General features: G+C 48.0%; 2 protein-coding genes across 6 annotated transcripts in view; both read right to left on the reverse strand.

The window, feature by feature from the left end:
* Positions 1–1,280, reverse strand: part of Txndc2 (thioredoxin domain containing 2 (spermatozoa)) — a 2,154-nt gene extending 874 nt beyond the window's left edge. The window contains exons 1-3 of one of the 4 annotated variants that reach the window (XM_013515047.1): positions 1,195–1,280; positions 753–1,077; positions 15–500 (exon numbers count right to left, since the gene is read on the reverse strand). In XM_013515047.1, the coding sequence (XP_013370501.1) occupies positions 15–500; positions 753–837 (571 nt within the window). In that variant the 5' untranslated portion in view covers positions 838–1,077; positions 1,195–1,280. Of the gene's footprint in view, positions 1–14; positions 501–752 lie in introns of all 4 variants that reach the window. The other 3 variants (XM_005372590.2, XM_013514956.1, XM_013514988.1) reach the window with 3 other exon arrangements.
* Positions 1,281–14,395: 13,115 nt separating this feature from the next.
* Positions 14,396–18,964, reverse strand: part of Rab31 (RAB31, member RAS oncogene family) — a 92,139-nt gene continuing 87,570 nt past the window's right edge. For both annotated transcript variants that reach the window (XM_005372596.2, XM_013515338.1), the window contains one exon: positions 14,396–14,743. In XM_005372596.2, the coding sequence (XP_005372653.1) occupies positions 14,643–14,743 (101 nt within the window). In that variant the 3' untranslated portion in view covers positions 14,396–14,642. The remainder of the gene's footprint in view (positions 14,744–18,964) is intronic.

The raw sequence follows: 18,964 nt of genomic DNA on the forward strand, positions 1-18,964 counted from the left end.
CTTGGGAATGCTCCCTCGGTGGAAATGGTTGGTTTTGTCTGAGGCCTTGGGAATGCTCCCTCGGTGGAAATGGTTGGTTTTGTCTGAGGCCTTGGAGCTGTCACCCACTTTGGGCTGAGTCATTTCCTCCAAGGATGTGGGGATGCTGTCCTCTTCGGACAGGATGGTTTTCTCTGAGGACTTGGGGGTGTTCCCCTGTTTGGGCTGGGTCTTTTTTACCAAAGACTTGGGGGTGTTGCTATGCTTTGGCCGTGGGGTTTTAGCTGAGGTTCCAGAGATGTTGCCTTTCTTGGGATGCGTGGTGTCTTCTGGGAACTCAGGGACATCGCTGCCTTTCTGCGGGAACTCAGACTCTTTGATGGACGTGTGGAGTGCGTTGCTGGCCACGGGGAGAACAGCCATCTTCTCCTCAGCCTGTGCTGTGCTCAAGGCCTGTGCTGTGTTCAGGACCTCTGCGACCAGAAGAGCCACATGGCTCGATGTAACCTGCAATGGGCTTTCTGAACAAAACAGTAAATAAATAAAATAAAAATGCAAAAGAAACAAAAAGGGCTTTTGATTATCCGCTCCAAGGAAGAGGGATGTCATTCTTAGAGCTCACAAATGCAATCTGATGAACAACGTGTTAATTTAAATAACTTTATCCAACAGAAGGCTATGCGGGGTGTGCACGCATCATTTATATACATAACACTGGCCCCTTCTTCCCAAGAGCACAGGCCCCTAAGGCACCCTCCTCCCAGCCCTCTTACCATTGGGGTCACCTCCGTGTGCTTCTTTTTGAGGGTCCAGTCTTGTTTCTGGTTTTTCTGGGGCTCCAGCTTGAGCATTTTCCATCTCAAACTCCTTTTCCAAACCCACTCCTGCTCCTTCATAGATGCCTTTGGGTGAAGACTGTACCTTCCAATGTTTTCCAATCGACGCAAGCTAACATCAGAATTATATTCAGGTAGCACTTTACAGTTGGTTTCCTGTATCAGTACTACCAACAGCACTATGGGAGCGCTTCATGGTGGCTTCATGCTGTTGGCCACACTGTGCCTGAGGCTGTAGTTACACAATCCTGGGCATTATTTCCTAAAACACACCAAACCACTGAGGTAAGTACCATTATGATCAGCACCTTCCAAATTATGTAGCTCACTCCAAGTCACAAACCCAGGGTGGGGGCTGTCCCAAGGCCCACACTCTGACCTGCTGCCCTGGGCTGTAGTCCGGGTGGATAACATGAACCTACTCTTCTAGAATCTCCCTCCAGGATTCTCCAGCCCCAGCTTTCTCTTTATGACTCATTCATTGTTTCTGTCCATTTTCTGTTACTATAGCAAAACATCTGAGGCTGAGTACTTTATAAAGAGGAGATTTATTTAGCTCACAATTCTGAGCTCCAAGGGCATGGCACCCGCATCCATTCAGCCCTGGCAAAGGGTTCATGGTGGGTGGAAGCACAACAGTGGAGCACATCAAGAGGGAAGTGCATGTGGGGACGTGGGAAGCCGGAACAAGTGGAAGAGCCAGACTTGCACTCTTCTAGAACCCTCTCAAGAGAACTAGCGCAGGGTCTCATGAGAACAACCTTAGTCTCTTCCAAATGCCATGTCCCACTGACCTAACCAACTCCCACTAGGCCCCACCTCTACAGCCCCAGCACCTCTCAACAGTGCCACACTGGGAGCCAAGTTTCCAACATATGAGCGTTTGGCAGACAGTCCTCCAAACCATAGTGCTTACCGCCACCAGCTCCGCATGACCATGCTGGTCTCTTCTGCAAAGAGCCACATGCTGACGAATGTCCACGTCCACCTCCTGCCAGATAGCCTTTCTCCCCCTCAGCAACATGAGCCCTACCTGCACTCTCTCTCACCTGGGCACATCCAGGTTCACATCAGCCGCCTCTCCGGGACAGGAGCAGTTCCCTGTGGCTGGTCCCAGTTCCTTCCGCATGCCTGTCCCACTCTGAAACCACAGTCCAAATACCTTTCCTCGCGGGCAGAGGTGCAGCTCAGCGGCAGAGCTCTTCCCCAGCATGTGATCGGTCTTGGGCTCAATTCCCAACATTGCTCAAAATAAACACATACATAAGCCTTTCCTCCGAGAAGCCTCCTTTCTTGTTCTTATTCTCCTTCACATTTTCTGCCCTCACTCTGCATAGCTTGCCCAGGCCAAGGTGCCACATATGCCTGTGGAATTTTGCATTCACAACAAATACTCTGAGCAAATCCCCACCTGTCTTAGTTTCACCCCAGAGTTATGTGCGTTGGAATTGAGAGAGCTGTCTGACTGGCAAGATGTCCACACTGATTACAGAAGCTTCCAAACATCTAAGGGCAGTGGTTCTAGTGCCTGGACATCTGTACCACAGCCTACTGTGTTAAGGGAGATGCGGAAAAAACATGGGCCTTACGGACCCATGCTTCTTGATAATATTAACCCCCTCGGGCAAGAGTTCATACCTCCCCTGGTTCCTCGGATACCACCAAGGAAAGCTCAGCAGCAAACACTGGGCAGTAACCTACAGACCTTTCCACCACAGTGTCCTCAAGGCAGGAGGACACCTGGACTCTCTTCTGCGAAGGCCCCTAGAGCTGACGGGCCTCCCGTTCATTGGGTACCATTGTAAAGCAAGATGTGGGGTGAACCCAGAAATTTCCCTCCTGATGGCTTCCTCCTTAGTAACGGTTGGGAGAAAGGAATCAGAACAATAAGGTTGGTCATATTTCACGTAAATCCTTGTGTGAGTAGGCAGTTCACCACTGTGACAAAATACCTAAGACATCAGCTTAGAAAGCTTTGCTCAGGTTCACAATTTTGGAGGTTTCAGTCATGGTCCACAGCCCCTGGTTCTGGGACCTTGGCAGGCAATACATTGAGGCAGTACGTCAGGGGGAAGCTGCTCACCAATACGCCCTTCACGGAGCACGCCCGCGTAAGCAAAAACCTCCCGCTAGGCACTCGTGAAGGCTCCCTGCCCTCCAACACTGCCATGGGTCGGGGGCCAGGCCTGTAACCCATGGGCCTTTAGGGACTCTTCTCCAAACCATAGCAATCCTTGTGAGCAGCTTTTATTATTATTATAAAAGAAGACAATGGGCTAGGGGCAGCTTATGGTCAAGCTCTTGCTTAACATGCCCAAGATTCTGAATTCAAGCCCCATCACCGAAGAAAAAAGGACAATATCTTTGAACCTCACTCACTGACAAATTCATTTGTCTTTTTAGACTCTGTCTTGCACAGGGTTCCAGCTTTTGGGGAGGGGGTAGATGATGACACAGAAAAAATTCCCTACCAGAGAGGAGGGTGTGAGAAGCAAGAAGACCAGTACCTGGGTCCCAGTCACTCTGTCCAGAATGACACCTGAGCAGGGTTGCTGGTCTGATGTGCTCGGAGGAGCGCTCGAGCAAAGGTATTGGCTCGGTGCTCACCTAGAAGGCCCGGAAGAGCCCCCTGGCAGGCGGGCTCCACATCCCACGCAGCACAGGCCACCCGCACTGGCAGGTGTGACTGATACCTGGGCAGCAGAGATGTGCCAGGCATCCGGACGTCCTGCACACCTCGGAGCGCCTGGCACAGCTAACCCGCATGGTTCCGTGCACCCACCTGTGATGGCGGCACAAGGGAGGACCCTGCAGCATAGAGCTTCTACCCCCAGGAAAAACTGTTCTTGAAGCCGAAATTCCACAAACAGGCACGTTTAGTCCATTATCCGTTCCTCACTATCCCTCCTTTACCTCATTGGGATAAGGCTCCTGGGGAAAAGTCAAGCCGTTTCCAAAAACATTTAAGCCACTTTCCATCCGCCTGTCTTAATAAAAGTGAGGAAATCTGAGACCCTGGTACATTTGTGCTGGGAGAGCTTTGTTGTGCTTCGGATTTGGTAGAGTTACGCCACTTACTTTTACTCTTCCTTTTGCAGCTCAGATGGATTCTAAATCACTTGAAATATTGATGGTTTGGAACACTTTTCATTCGACTTGTCATGAAGTGTATGTTTTTCTTCAATGCTTGTCTCCACATGGCTCAGGAGCCCGTATGTCAGCCAGGGTTGTGTCTCAGAAAACAGGAGCAACCGGGCACCAGTGAAGGCTGGTTTAGGGGACTGTAAGACAGCTGGAAAGGCTCCTGTTCAGGCTCAGGGTCCAGGGATGATTCCCAGGGCCCGGCCAAGGAGCAACATGGGGCTCTGCTCCCACCCGCCCCGGGGTCCCCTCAGGAAGGGGCAGAGCTCCAGGGAGTGACTCAGGTGCGTCTGTGGGGGGATCCAGTCAGCACCCACACCCCACAGCGGGGAAGGTGGTGTGGCGGGGTCCCCAGAGAGCCAGCCTGGCAAGGGCGGGGTACAGACTGGGTTTCATACGTGATGCGGGTTTCATACATGTTTCAGTTTCTAAATTACAAAATAATATGTATTTATAATAGAAATATTAGAAAACAGACAAGCAAATGAAAAAAAGGAAACAGAGACTACTCAGGGCCCTCCTCTTCCAGGGTCACTACTACTAATGCAATGCACGTTCTTTGTGGTGTTCTGTTCACGTGTAAATTGTTTTCAAGTGAGGTAATTTTCAGAAAAAGATACTGTCTGTAGCCCTTTTTATTTCAGACTAATTTCTGGGGGTCTCTCCCCAGAGGCTCACTGGGCTGCACCTGTGCCCTTGTGGGGAGGGGTCCAGGGTGGGGTCTTCGCCCTTTGGCCCCTCCCTTGCACCTCAAGCCTTCCTGGTTGACGCTTTGGCAGAGAACTCAATGTTTATTTCATCTTGGACTTTTATTCCTGAATTTTGGCTAAGTCCTTAGCTTTAACCTGTTGGCTTCAAAAGTAGTGGATACTGTTGTATTATGCATGGCCTCATTACTGTAGTAACTGGTTGTAGTTTAGATCAAGGCTGTGCCCGAAAGGCCTCATGCAATCATGGACAGGGCTTCTGGAAGGTGACTGAATCATGGGGCGATGGAGGCAGGGCGTGGTAGGAAGAGGTGGGTCCGTGGCGGTGTGACGTGGAAGGGCGGATCTCCCTCCTGGCTCTTCTGTTCGCTCTGTGCTTCCTGACCACCATGATGTGAGCAGCTTTCCTCTACCAGGCCTTTCCACCAGCCTGTAGAACATGGCCTGAAACTTCTGAAACTCGAGCCAAAGCAAATCTCTCTCCTTTAAATTGCAGGTGTTGGGCATTGTGTCTCAGCAATGAGAAGGTGACCAAGACAGTCTTCTCCGTTCCATTCATGTGATCACAGGTAACTGCTAAAACTGAACAGCAGCAGAATACCAAGAAGATAGCTCAGCATGAGGCGACGTTCCTTCTGAACTTAGCCAAGCATTCCCATTTGCAGCCAAATCAGAGTTATATGTAGTTATATGTATACTAATGCCAAGCTTTTGTTTGTTTGTTTGTTTGTTTGTTTTTTTACCGGTACAGGGAATCGAACTCACGACCTTGCTCTAGCCAGGCAGGGGCTGTGCTGCTGAGCGAAATCCCCAGCCCCTTTGTGCCAAGCATTTTTAATAAGCTTTTCACATCAAATCTTTGGCCATAATGTTTTTGACTATTTCTCTTATCACTATCTGGCAGTGGGATTGTCTTCATTACTTCTCTCATTGCTGAGATAAAATAACTGACACCAGAAGTTAAAGGAGGAAAGGTTTATTTAGCTCACAGTTCATGGAGGTTTCCGTCCATAATTGGCTGGCTCCAAGGCAGGGTGGCTTCACAGAGAAGAGCAGTTCACAGTGGGCAGAAGACAGCAAAAGCAGCAAAGGAAGAGAGGGACAAGCCTCTTTCTGTCCCTTATGTTGTATGCAGGGTACCCGCCCTAGGGCAGGTGTAGCACTCACACCCTTAATCCCAGCATTGGACTATGAATCAGTCACAAACTCTAGAAGCCCACCCGCATGACTGCATGAGGCTTTGCGGGGGCTATCTAGACACAAACCATAACAGAGTTGCAAAAAAAATAAAGATACAAGCTCAACTTCTTAAATTCTATTAATATCATAAATGTCCCCAAATATTAGTCATAAGTAGAATAAATAAAATACTGCATTGCCATTAATATGTTAGTAAGAATATGTTTTGACTATTTTCCATGTGGGACTATGCTCACCGGTAGCAAGGGACAGGAAATTTCCTGTCAAGGGGCAAATAATAGCTATGGTGGACTCCTTGGGCCACTTGATCTCAGCCAGAGCTGCTCACATCAGCTGTTGCAGCAGAGAGCAGCATTATGGGTGGACCTGTGTCCTCTCCAAATCCATATCCTGCTGTCTTAACTTTCCATACCTCAGAATGTGAACCTTTCATGGGAATAAGGTTGTCACAGGTATAGTTAGGATGAGGTCCTCCTGGGGTGGGCTGGGTCCCTAACCCAGTAGAACTATTGTCCTTAGAAAGAGGGTAGGTGGGATGTGAACAGACCCACAGGAAAATGACGTTCTATGAACCAAGGAGAGAGGCCCAGGACAGACCCTTCCCTCAGAGCCATCAGTACACCTTGAGCTTAGATTTCCAGCCCCCAGAACAGGGATGGATACGTGACTTCTGTAGTGTATGCTGTTTGGTTTGTGGTGGACTATTACAGCTTCCATAGCAAACTAATTTGGCAGCCACCCACACTGCCTACACTGGGTGTGGTGGTGCATGCCTGTAATCCCAGGAGGCTGAGGCAGGAGGCTCACTTCAAAATTGAGCCCAGCCGGGGATACACAGTGAGCGCAAGGTCAGCCTGGACTACATAGCGACATTCTAGCTCAAAAAACTACAACAAAACAAAACAAAACAAAAAATAAATGAACTTGTTTGGGTCTCCATAAAGTTTATTCTCAAAGCAGGTGCTGGCTGATGGGCCATGGTTTAACAACCCCTGACCTATAGGGTCATTTTTAGTGACTTATCAGGGACCCTCAGAGTGGATGAACAATTTGTTTATATAATTTTCTACTCATGAATACAAAGGTCACTTCTCATTACTCACTATCATAACAATATAACATTTAACGTATTTATGGATCATATTCTTAATTTTCTTCTCAGAATAAATTTCTAAAGGTCAAATTCCTAGATTAATTGGTAGACACTTTAAAGATGTTGGGCAGATGTTGCCAAAATGCTTTAGAAAAGGCTGCTACAATTCATAACTACGAGGAAGATATTAACATGCAACTTGATGGACAAAGGAAGTAATGCCATTAGTGCTCTAATTTGCATTTCTTCATGTTGTGGCTTGTTTCTAGATGTCCCTCCAAAAGGCTCACGCGCTCACAGGTGGAACGTTCTGGAGGTGGCTGAATCTAGGGCCTGTGAATATGGGTTGTGGTACTGGATTAGTCCCCTAGTTGGATTTGCGTAGTTCTGAGTGTGGCTGAATGGATTTACTAAAGAGGGAACCCTCAGCCTGGATGTGGGTGGCACCAACCAGTAGGCTTATAACCTGGATGGAATAGAATGGGGCAGAAGGAGGGCAGACTTGCTATTTCCTGCCTGCTCGGCCATAGACTGTTTCTTCTCTGCCATCCCTCTGCCGCGCCACCCTGCCTTGGATCCAGCTGACTACGGACTGAGACCTCTACAAACTGTGAGCTAAGTAAACCTTTCTTCCTGTTTTTTTTTTTTTTTTTTTTTTGTATCAGGAATCGAACTCATGACCTCAGGCTTGCCAACCTTTCTTCCTTTAACTTGTGAATGTTGAGTATTTTGTCCCAGCAATGAGAAAGTAACTAAGACAGATTTCGGTAGCAGCGAAGTGTAGTTGTTGCTGTGACTACCTGGCCATGTTGTTCAGTCCAGCTAGAGACCTGGAGCCCACGACAATGTCTCATGCATGTCTGTATCAAGGATCTGCACTGGGAAGGTCCAAAGGTCAGTGGTGGAAGCTAGAAAGTCTGCACCAGCAGGATGAAGGATCTGTGCCATCAGACTGAGGGATCTGCACTGGAGCCAGGAAGTGACAGTCAAGGTAAGGATCAGAGCTCCAAAGACAACTGCAGCCATCCTCAGCAACAGCAAGGACCTGAGCTCCTCTGGTGATGAGAACAGCTGAGTTCATATGAGGAACACCAGCATGACAATCCTCTTCAGGAGAATCAACTGTACACTATCTTCCCCTCCAGTGTTTTTGTTTTTGTTTTGTTTTGTTTTGTTTTATTTTTTGTCTTTTTGAGACAGGGTTTTGCTATGCAGTTCAGGCTGGCCTAGTACTCACTTTGTAGCCCAGGCTGGCCTTGAACTCACAGCAAGCCTCCTGCTTTAGCCTCCCAAGTGCTGGGATTACAAGTATGGCCCACCATGCCTGGCTCTCCAGTTCTCTTTTTATGTTGTTTGCTACAATCCTCAGGTGGACCTTCCATACCCAGCATCTTACTGATTCAGTTCAGCAGGGTGTAACAAGTTGACCATCAGTTAATCCACTACATATCTGATTAATCTCCCGGTCTTCTACAACTCTGAATGTAGAGCTTACAGACATTTCTCAATTTATTGTGTTCAGGGCAAAGCACATAGTTTTTGATGAACACTATTCAACCTTCACTTAGAGACTAATCTGCTGCCCCTAGCTCTATAATGATCAAGAGGGTGGACTATTACTCCCCCGAGGGCCCTGGAAAGCCGCCAGGGATTGCTCCCAGCCTCTCAGAGGAGATACCCTGCCAGGCAGAAGGAAGCAGACTGCATGCTGTTCCTGAAGAAAGAGAGTGCAGCCCTGTAGTGGGGGCAGCACCAGGTTGGAGACGGGGGCCCAGCTAGATGAGACAGACATTTCACAAGTTACAGAGTGGGAATTATACTTAACTTGCAAGAGAAAATTTTGAGGAAATGACATTATTGCATCTGTACTTTAGCCATCCCACTTTTAGCATATTCAATAATAAATCTTGGTTCACATTCTGCTGCTATAACAGAATACAAGATTGAGTAAATTACAAAGAAAATAAATTTATGTTTATGTATTCTCACGGCTGGAAATGTGGGCCTCTAACTGCATTGCCTCATGGCAGGAGGCAGGAAGAAGAGCAAGAAAACACAAGATTGCATGAGCAGACCGGCAAGGGTCAGATTTGTTGTTATGTCAGATCTGCTCTTATGACCACTGACCCTCTCTTGTGATGTCATCAATATATTTGTGAAGGTAGAGCCCTAATGACTTACCATTTTTTAAATCAACTGCTTCCTTTTTGCCACGAACTGAGCAGCTTAGCTCCACCACATCCTTCTGCCATGTTTCTACCCTGGAGCAAGCAGACCATGGACTGAATCCTCCAAAACCACAAGCCAAAGAAACCTCTCCACCCTTAAACTGCAGCTATGGGGTACTTTATACTAGCAATGGGAAAGCTGATAAATACAGAAAAGCGGGATCAGGAGTGGGGTGTGAGAGTATCTTACCACATAGTCCAGAAGCCTTTGCAACTGGTTTGCAGATGTTTAGAAAGGTTTGGAGATGCGGGCTAGAGAAGCCCTACAATGGTATAATCAGGTCCTGATGGGTCATTCTAGTCAGGGCCTAGAAGACCAGAATTGTGATGGGAATGCAGACAATAAAGGCCAGGCTCAGAAGGTTTCAGTTGGGAATGAGAACTCTATTGGGAATTGAACAGGAAGCCATGTAAGTCACAGGCTGGCAAAAAAAAAAAAAAATCTGCATTTTGTTTATGTCCTGAGACTTTGAGAGAGGCTTATTTTCAGGGTGATGAACTAATCAATATGGTGAAGTAAATTTCAAGGCAGCTCAATGTTTAGGCTGTAATGTGAGTACCAGTCTGGCTACTGCTTGACCAGGCAGCAAACTTTGGCATCATTGATGTGATGCTGGTTATATGGTTACAGAGAATGCAAGAACTGTGTAGCCAGGGAGGCTTCCACCAGGACTTTGAAGGAAGGCCTGGATGACCAGGCAATATGCCCTTGAAAGAAGGTGCCTGAAGTTGTGGAAACGAGGCCAAAGGTGTAATGCGGACCCCAGGAAGTTAGAGATGCTAGGAACACGAGACATCTGCTGCAAAAAAGCCACAGGCACCAAACAAAACCAGCCATCCCAAGAGAGAGGTCATATGGGCTGCAACATAGGGGTAGGGCCACCCAAGCCCTTTAAGGCTCATGTTTTACCACCATGTCCCCCAGATGCCAGATATGGAGCTTCTGACTTTAATGTTTTAGTCATTAACACTTGTAGGTTTTGGTCTTCTTTTGGTTTGATTCTTTTCTATCCCTCTATTATCCTCCTTTTGGAATGGGAGTATTTATTCTGTGCCATTGATCTCAGGATAATGTACAGTAACTGCTTTTTTGTTATAGGGGTTTATACCTAAGAGTTTGTCTTAAATCTCAGAGATTTTTGGCTTGGACTTTTGAGCAATGCTGGAAATGTTGAGATTTCAGAGAAAGAATTATTGTGTTTTTGGTTGGATGAAAGATACTTTTATCATATCAGGTAGGACTATGAACCCTCCACCCATGCTGGGACTGAGTCCAGGGCCTTCACACTGAGCTACGTTCCCAGTCCTTTTTTGTTTTTGGAGACAAGATGTCACTGAGTTGCTCAGGCTGGGCTCAAACTAGCAGTCTTCCTGATTCAGCCTCTCAGAGTTCTGGGATTACATGCATGTGCCACCACACCTACACTGTTACCATCTCTTTTGGAGATTGATTATAGATTAAGATGTGTTTGGATGTGAAGTCAACAAGGGGTGGAATGTGATGTTTAAGCCTAACTGTCAACTTGTTTGGGGGGCTGCTTAGGGGAAGAGTAAAGCACACTTCTGGGTGGGTTATGCAGGTGTGACCTTGGGGTCCATGTCTGGTCCCTGGTCCCCTCTTCTGTGAGGCTCTTTCTTTACACTGCTTTCTTGCCACCATGAACTAAGCATCTTTGCTGTGCCATACCCTTTCACTATGAGGTTTCTGTCTTGTAGACGGCAGACCATGGACTGAATCTTCTGAAACCGTAAGCCAAATGAAACCCCTCCTCCTTTAAGGTGCAGGTGTGGGGTGTTTTGTATTAGAAGCAGGAAAGCTGCCTAACACAGCTACATAGGCTACCATGCGCACGGCTCCCTTGGGGAGTGGGATGGAAGTTTTGCATTCCACACTGTGTTTCTCAGGTGCATAATGATGCGTTTCAGATGATGCGTTCATTTGAATTACCCCAAAGCTCTCATTGTGTGACTGCACCACACTTTATTTATTTCCTTAGTGGGCAAACAGTGCATCAGCGAGCACCTTACATATGCTCCATGCACAGGTATGTATGTTTCTCTGGAGATTTACCACTCTATTCCAAATTGACTGCAAGTTCTAAAAAATTAGTCTACCAAACATTATAATAAGACAAAGACAAACTTGGTAAAATTTAAAATATTTATTAATATGAATCAGTGTGCGTTAAAACAAAAACAATAGATACAAATGGTCATTGCTGAGGGAAATGTTCTACTACAGAATAGAATAAAAGGTACAAAGGTCCCTGGTGTCTGCAGTGGCATCTTCTAAATGTAAGAACTGGGTCCAGCCCAGACAGAAGCCCTTTACAGAACACCAGGAAAGGTGGCAGTCTGCACACAGAGAGAGCACTGCCACTGGATCACTGGGTGATGCCGAAGGGTGATCTAGACACCTGTGAGGTCTGAGTGCAGTCCTGAGCCCTTCAGGGTAAGAGCTTGCTCACCACACACCGTGTCAGGTATGTCAAAGCCGCTGAGGGGAAAGTCCCCACACAGGCACTCTGCTCAGCCACCACGTGCCATGGTCCTCGACTACAGAGGCTATCCCTTGTCATCCAAGCCTCCCTCATTAAAGGCACTAGGTTTCCAGTGGGGCACAGCCCATATTATAGGATAGAACTCAGCTCTAGGTCTTCAACCTGTTAGTCTGCAAGGTAGCGTCATAGTCAGCACCCTAATGTGCCATTTCATGCCATAAAACGGCAAGTCAATACTGTCCATATGTAAAAGGTTTGCATGTCTCACTCCCAGTTCTAGGGAATTCCACTGGGAAGCAGCACCTCCGAGAACCCATGCTTTTCCTACAGAACATGGCCAAAAGCCAAACTCAGCCAGACTGAAACAGATTACATGTTAGCGTAACCAGCAGACAGTCATATTTACACATGCAGACACACATCCCCACATGACAGAAAAGGAGAACAGGGGCCAATATTGGGAGATGATGTCAGGGATGCTATATTACATAAAATACTTGACATTTTGGAGCAATGGTAATTTCCAGGCATACATACTATTATGTGGTTGTGCGCCAATGATTAGAATAGCCAGAAAGTAATTCCAAGCCCAAATAAGAACGGGTAGGAGGCCTCATCATGGACAAGGTCGAGCGTCTGTCTTTGGAGGAGATTCGCGTCTATGTGAAGACTTGTGTGCCCAAGTTCCACCCGCTCTCCTTGCTGGTTGCTCTGAGTGGTGATGATATAGATATTCGGTCTTTTGATTGGCTTCAGTGGCTAAGGCAATATAGAATGGTAAGACAATGGTTCACCCCCTTGCCTGCTGCCGAAATACAACCAGGGGCTCATTAGTGGGCAGACCCCATATGTAGTTAAGACTGGACAGTTTATGCAAAATACAACCACTGCCCACACAGTTAAAGCTGCCGCACTCTCTGCTGGGGTATGACCTGGCTTAGCTCAGAAACCTGAGCTGCTGGCTAGAGAGAAACCAAAGTGCTCAAGGAAAGCAGCCTGAGGAAAGGCTGAAACAGGCCCGTACGACACCGGCAAGGAGGGCACGTCAGTGTTCAATTTTCTCCCCTCTAGCAAGAGGTATGGTCATTTCCGGGCCTGCGACAAAAGCATGCCAGGCAGGATTATTGGCAACGTGGAAAAGAACTCTGACAATCTCTGCAAAGGCCTTGCCAAGACATCCAAATGTCACTAGCTGGTCCTGGGCTACCTGGGGGAGCCAAGTGACACTCTTGAAACCAAACTAAGTGTCTTCTGGCCTTCATATTCTAAGGCTGTCAATCACCTCTCCAAAGTGGGCAAATAAGAACTCAAATCGACAGCACATCCTTGAGTAGAAAAAAAGTGTGATGAGAACCTGGCCGTGTTTCGCTGCTTATAATCAACGTAGAGCAAGCAAAAACGTGGCCCTCTGGCACTCCAGTTCCTCCTTCCTATCTGTAGAAGCCACGACTCTGTCTTGCCTGTGAGAGCTTGGGGGCACTGGCTCCTACAACACCAGCTCGTACTGGGTCCTCACAGACAGCTCAAGGCCCTCAACCAGCTCACGGCCTCCCTCCTGGTATTCACACGGTGAGCTGTCCACTAATGTTCACTGGCCCTGGAAGGTTCACGGTGAAGAAGGCACCAGCTGGCGCTTGCGGGTACACTGTGCCATGACCCACCTCGGAGGCTGTGTGCCGGCCCAGCCAAGGCCTGGATCCTTCTTGATCCCAAGTTCTTATGAAAGCCAGAATGGCAATGGGACTTGCATTTTGGGCAGAAATAACTTTTATTCCTCTCTATCTTTCTTTCCTTTCCCTCCTTGGGATTCAGACATCTTTAGCTGAGCAGATAGGGAATCTGAATGGGAAAGTCTTCCTTGGAGCCCACCCTCAGGCCCCGGGCAGGCCCTGCTGGTGGCCCTCTGCTCGGCCATGTGACTGTCCCCAAGCCCAACAACACTTCCTTTGTCTGGCTTTGCTGTAACCTATGGTTAGTTATTATTATTATTAGAATTTAGACTCAAAGCATTCTCTAGCCATTTCTTTCCCTAGATACGACACTGTGGCACATTCTTAGGAAATAATACTGCATGCACTGACCATCCCTAAGAGTGTAGGAATTTATTGTCATGTGGGTGATGTGTGGGGGGCGATCCTTTAAAAGTTTATGTGCTCCAGCACCCCCTGCCCACATAGTGACAATTTAGTAGCACTTTTCAAACTGGGCCTCCCGCCCCACGAGTCATATGCCGTATTGTGGTGTACATGGGCCTGTTTGTTTACATCTGACCAAAACTTAGAAAAATGATCACCCAGGGGCTGGGGATTTAGCTCAGCGGCAAAAGCGCCTGCCTGGCAAGTGCAAGGTCGTGAGTTCAGTTTCCGGTACCGGAGAAAAACCAAAAAAAAAAAAAAAAAAAAAAGAAAAATGATCACCCGTTAATTTGGAAGGGATGCAGATGGTAAGCTTTTCAGACACTTTTCTCCTCTTCTCGAGCAGCGCAGGCCTCAGCTTGAATGGCGGTCCTTGCACGAAGCTCCAGCTTCTCTGGCTTCCCTCAGAACAGTAATAAATAGAGGCTTATTTCCCACACCAGTGGGAATCTGATCTTCTGTATTAAATTCGCCTTTCGGTGAAGGCCGGTCCGGTAAGGCAGGCACAACACGGAAGAAGTTACTAGAATCCAGCCAGGTGACACAGGACTCAGAGGAGGAACAGTACTCAAGACTTGTGGACAAACCCAACAGTGTTCTAATACGCTTAGCAAAAAGGGCAACTGCAGCTGTTACCCAGCGAGCACAACCCCGCTGGCGCCCGCGCACCACAGGGCACGCCGCGGCTGTGTGCTCCCCGGGTCTCTCCGCGCCCTCTCGGGGGCCCATCCTGCCCGTTCCCCGCAGCCTCAGGAGCGAGGCCTGTGCCTCACCCCGGAGCACGGGTGCGGGTCCTGCGGTGGCAGCGCCCTGGGCGCCCGGTCAACAGCACCGCCGGGTCTGTGCCGGTGGCTTCCCGCCGTGGATGCAGATCACCCCATTGTTGCCCTTCTCGTGGGGGTCCAGGGGCGGGATCTGGCGACCTGCGACAGAAAGGGGTGAGGTTGAGTCCTTCTTCCCGCCACCACTGCACTCGGCCACTTGATGGTGGGTCCCACGGAATACAGCACCTTCCTTGTGCCTTTTCTCCTTCTCTCCCCGTCTTTCCCTCCCCCGTTCCCTCCTAGCCCCGCTCTGCCATATGAAGAAAAAAATCCACATCTAGAAACCTAAGGGAAATACCAGCTGCTTCCAGACCACAGTGATGCCCTGCCCACCCTCCCTGCCCCTCAGCTCACCCCACTCCCCTTCCCACCACCCATCCGCCTTTGTGACCCGACCTGGCAGCAACATCCGGGACTCATCTGTGTATTCGGCTTCCCAGAATAGAAGCAGCCTGGGATCCGCTCTCCGTAGTAAGGCGGTGCTTAACACTTAGCTCACCATCCCTCTCCTGCCAACGCCAGGAGCTCACTGACTAAAAGCCCTGCAGAGATACTCTGCATAGGAAATAGGATTTATTCGATCTTATTCGACTTACTTGATCTTATTTCTACTTAATTTACTTTAAAAAGAAACACAAAGTAAAACTGGAAATGCGAGGGAAGGGGCCAGGGAAGTGGTAGCTAAGGGGTGTGGGCTGCTTTTTGAGACCATGAAAGCACTTTCCACCGGGCTGCGCAGCCGGTCTTACGTATCTGCCAATAAACCAAAGATCCCTGCGTTGCGCCCCGGAGACAGGTGAATTTCTTCTCAATGAGCTTTTTTTTGGCGGGGGGTGGGCACTAGAATCTGGCAATAACAACCTTGTACAACCTCACAGTCTTCAAAGATTTTCACAGAGGCAGTCCCCAACTAACCCTGTGAAATTGGTGTACTGCCGTTATTATCATTGTTTTACTGTGACTCAGAGAACGTGGGCTATTTGCCGACAGCTGTCAATAATAACCAGGACGGGGGCGAGGGGGGGGGCATCTGATTATGACCCACATCCGGACATTCTGATGGACTGCAAAGCCTGTGTTCTCCACTCTGTCACACCGTCACTCTGTTTGGTTTTTCTATCACCCCTACAGATGGCATGAAAAGCTAGCTCTAAAGCGAGGGCTTGAAAGGCCTGCTTAGACAGCCCTTCGTTTACTAGGTAACCAGGACATATAAGTGGAAAGGAAATTGGTTCCTAAACCAGAGTCTTCTACGCAAATAGATGCCACTCAAGGACCATCCTGTGATCCAAAAGACCCCAAAAGACCCGGGCAGGGGTGCTCTGTTCAGGAGACACTAAGAGCTGAGCTCTAAGGTGCTCATGCGCTGTACAGCCTGGATATGCATCAAAGCTCAAGCATGACAAGCAAGGCCACTGACGTTCAAGGCTGTATCTGATTACTCATGGGGCAGAGGAGAATTCTGTAATACTTTCTGCAGCTGTCGCTTCTGTCGTCTCCTAACAGCCAATGCAGCTCCGCCCAGATTTTCAGGCCATTCTGGAAACAGTTCCCAGGACTAAAATGCACAAGAAGATGCTCTTCCCTCTTCTGGACATGCTGGATTTTATCAGTCACAGTTTAAAGGATGTAAACAAAAATGCCTCTTCTACTTTGTTAGCCTCCAGTGACAGGGAGGAAAGAAAATTCCCAATGACTACCAGACCTCTTTAAAGGTTTACTCAAGTGACATCTTGCTGCCAGTGGGCGCTACCTCCTCCCCAAGAGAAAGCCATGTGCTGTTGGAGGATGCTCGTGTCACACTGCATCCTTACTGCTATGGTTTGTGCCTGCATGTCCCCCCAAAGCCTCATGCAGTCATGGGGGCGGGCTTCTAGATTTTTGATTGATCCACAGTCTAATGCTGGGATTATAGGTGTGGGAGCTACACCTGCCCTGGGGCAGGTAGTTTGCATACAGTGTAAGGGAGGGAAAGAGGCTGCTTGCCGCCATTCCTCCCTCTTGCACTTGTGATTTTTGCTGTATTCCGCCACCATGAACACTTGCCCTCTGCCGGGTGCCACTCTGCCTTGGAACCAGCCCAGTATGGACTGAAACCTCCACAAACTGTGAGCTAAATAAACCTTTCTTTCCTTAATTTTGGGTGTCAAGTATTTTGTCCCAGCAACAAGAGCAAAGTAACCAAGACACTTACTTAAATTAATACTACTTTAGGTGGCTTCTGAGTGTACTGGGGCTGCAGCAGGAGCTTCAGCTTTTGCAGCTGAAAGACTGTTGGACACAATTATCATTCTGATTGGCACAAGCTGTTGCCCTTGTTAGCGTAAAAGACAAGACCTGTTTGCTGCTCATAGAAAGAGCTGAAATATTAGCTTTTGTGACAATAACAGAATCAATATCCCACACTAGCGTCAAGCTTGTGCTGTTCCCATGTGAATTCTAAACAGCTCTGGCCTTTCAGCTTCCTCTGCAGGACATACTTCACATGTCTCAAGTCTTTTCATACTTTTTTCCTATTAAAAATACCTCAAAATACAGAAAGAAATACGTACTTTGAGCACAAATAGCTGGCAGGGATGTGGGGGACCGGCTGCCCTTCCTACCCTTCCTAGCCTCTTTTTTCAGATATGTCAGATCCACAGTGCCTGGAACGCTACCTTGTCCTATGTCCTGAGTGGCTGGCTACCTATGTTCTCCAGTCCATGTTGAACCTGACTTCTTACGCACTAGGTTCTTCTATCTTCAGAATAATCAAAATCACACCTCTGAGAATAGAATACAGTCACCCCTTGTCCACAGTGAGTGCCAGGAGCTGGGGCCGGTGCCAAACCCCACAGACACTGTGCTTTATTCTACCCATACACGCCTGCGATAGTTTATTAATCAGGCACTACAAGATTAATAATAGTAACTAATACTCAAGTAGAACAGTTACAACAATATGCTGTATCAACAGTTATTAAAACATGAATCTCTCTCTTTACTGCTCTCCATTTGGTATTTTCAGACAAAGGTGGACAGCGGGCAGTGGGCACCACAGAAAAGCAAAGGTGACCGTGTTTCTCAAAGACAGAATTAGCATGGTTCCGTGAGGACTCCACTTTCTTCTTCGCAGAGAGAGTTCTGAGGCGGAGATTCAGGGGTTCAGCTCAGTGGACTTGGAGCACTTGCCTCAGGCCTCTGCGCCTCCCTCTCCTCAGCCAGGAGGAGGACAGGAGAGAGCTGACTGCCCTAGGGAAGTAGACAGGTGGGCACACAGGTCACAGGGCCGTGTCCTGCAGTGGCCCTCTGGCCGCCGTGAAGACCAAGTGGAATTACTAGAAGACTCTACCACTAGGGAAAATGGTCTGGAGACAAGAAAGAGACACTGCTACAGAGGACCCAAGAACGTGAGCGGGGGAGCAGGAAGCAGAGACAGACAGATGCTGTGGGAGGCCCAGGGCAGGTGTGCCGAGGGACTGGAAATGAGACAGCCAAGGCCGGGGAGATAAAACAGGAGATCAGAGCATGGCAGGCTGGCTGGAAAGTGGGTGTGATCTGTTAATTGCGAAGTTCCAGGACACAGGCACTTGGGAAGCTGAGGCAGGAGGATCACCCCAAGTTCAAGGCCAGCCTGAACTACATAGCAAGACCTCGCCTAAAAAAAAAGAGAGAGAGACACTAAAAAGACATAACTAATCACAGCATCTGGAAATTACTTGTATCATGATTCAAACAAACTGGAAAATTCAACCAAACCAGTTGTGACAATTATAAGCCATTTGAACGTTTGACCACTGACTGGATATTTGGAAATATTACACAATTCATATGATAACAGCATCATTCATGTGATAATATAATTGTCATTATGGAAAACAAGCTACAGATGGAGAGCGTTACAGATGAAATGAAGTGATACGCGATCTCCTTCAAAACAACTGAGGCTGGAGAAGTTTAGGGTAGAGAGGAAGCGAGCTGGGTCCTGATACACCGCGATTCTTCACGCGCCTGTGCACAGTACACTTGGCATCTTCCAGAGTAAACTTCTTTGTTCAGAGTTCCTGAAACCCCAATATCATGAAACAACCACTGTTCACATTTTACTGTGTAACCTTCCAAGCAAGATAGCATCTTGGAAGAATATATTAATGATTACTATATTATATGGCTGACATTAGGGCTGGGGATTTAGCTCAGCGGCAAAAGCGCCTGCCTGGCAAGCGCAAGGTCGTGAGTTCGGTTCCCGGTACCGGAGAAAAACCAAAAAAAAAAAACCAAAAAAACCTTTATATGGCTGATATTGTATGAATGGGATAGTGTATAAAGTACTCTGTAACT

This window comes from Chinchilla lanigera, unplaced genomic scaffold (genome assembly GCF_000276665.1).
Source record: "Chinchilla lanigera isolate Chin_1 unplaced genomic scaffold, ChiLan1.0 scaffold00001, whole genome shotgun sequence".
Lineage (NCBI taxonomy): Eukaryota > Metazoa > Chordata > Mammalia > Rodentia > Chinchillidae > Chinchilla > Chinchilla lanigera.